Consider the following 559-nt stretch of genomic DNA (forward strand, 5'->3'; position numbering starts at 1 on the left):
GTGTGTGTGTGTGTGTGTGTGTGTGTGTGTGTGTGTGTGTGTGTGTGTTCTGTTCTTGCTGACTTCTTCTGTGGGTCCTGCAGGGCCGGGCGTGGATCAGAGTGGCGCTGATGGAGAAACGTCTGTCTGAATACGTGTCCACGGCTCTGAGGGACTCGAGAACAACCAGGTCTGACTGAACAGTTTGTCTTCATAGTCCTTTTGGGTTATAGTCTCAGGAGATAAATAAGTAAAGCTCAAAGAATGATCCCACCTCGTTAACCAACAGGAGGTTTTATGATGAAGGAGCCATCATGCTGAGGGAGGAGGCCACGGTCCTGACCGGCATGCTGATCGGACTGAGCGCCATTGACTTCAGGTGAACTTCTTTTTTTTTTAGATTAGTATAACTGTAGCAGCACCATAGACTTGAATAAAAACACTAGATTGAGCCCCGCCCATACCATCCACTGGTAGCGTCTGTGACATCATGGAGGAGCAGAAACGGCGTCTAAAAGGACAACAGCTCACAGCCTCCATAGAAACTAATACAGTAGATAAACAGCAGCTGAACTGGATC

General features: G+C 48.1%; 1 protein-coding gene across 2 annotated transcripts in view; it reads left to right on the forward strand.

Annotated features, from left to right (window-relative positions):
- The window catches only part of LOC106537198 (RUN domain-containing protein 3A), a gene marked incomplete at its 3' end in the record, with an annotated part of 10,405 nt that extends 10,047 nt beyond the window's left edge, over window positions 1-358 (forward strand). For both annotated transcript variants that reach the window (XM_014034576.1, XM_014034577.1), the window contains 2 exon segments: window positions 84-169; window positions 269-358. In XM_014034576.1, the coding sequence (XP_013890030.1) occupies window positions 84-169; window positions 269-358 (176 nt within the window).
- Between the last annotated feature and the right edge of the window lie 201 nt (window positions 359-559).

The sequence above is a fragment of the Austrofundulus limnaeus genome, unplaced genomic scaffold (assembly GCF_001266775.1).
Source record: "Austrofundulus limnaeus strain Quisiro unplaced genomic scaffold, Austrofundulus_limnaeus-1.0 Scaffold2176, whole genome shotgun sequence".
In the NCBI taxonomy this organism is placed as follows: domain Eukaryota; kingdom Metazoa; phylum Chordata; class Actinopteri; order Cyprinodontiformes; family Rivulidae; genus Austrofundulus; species Austrofundulus limnaeus.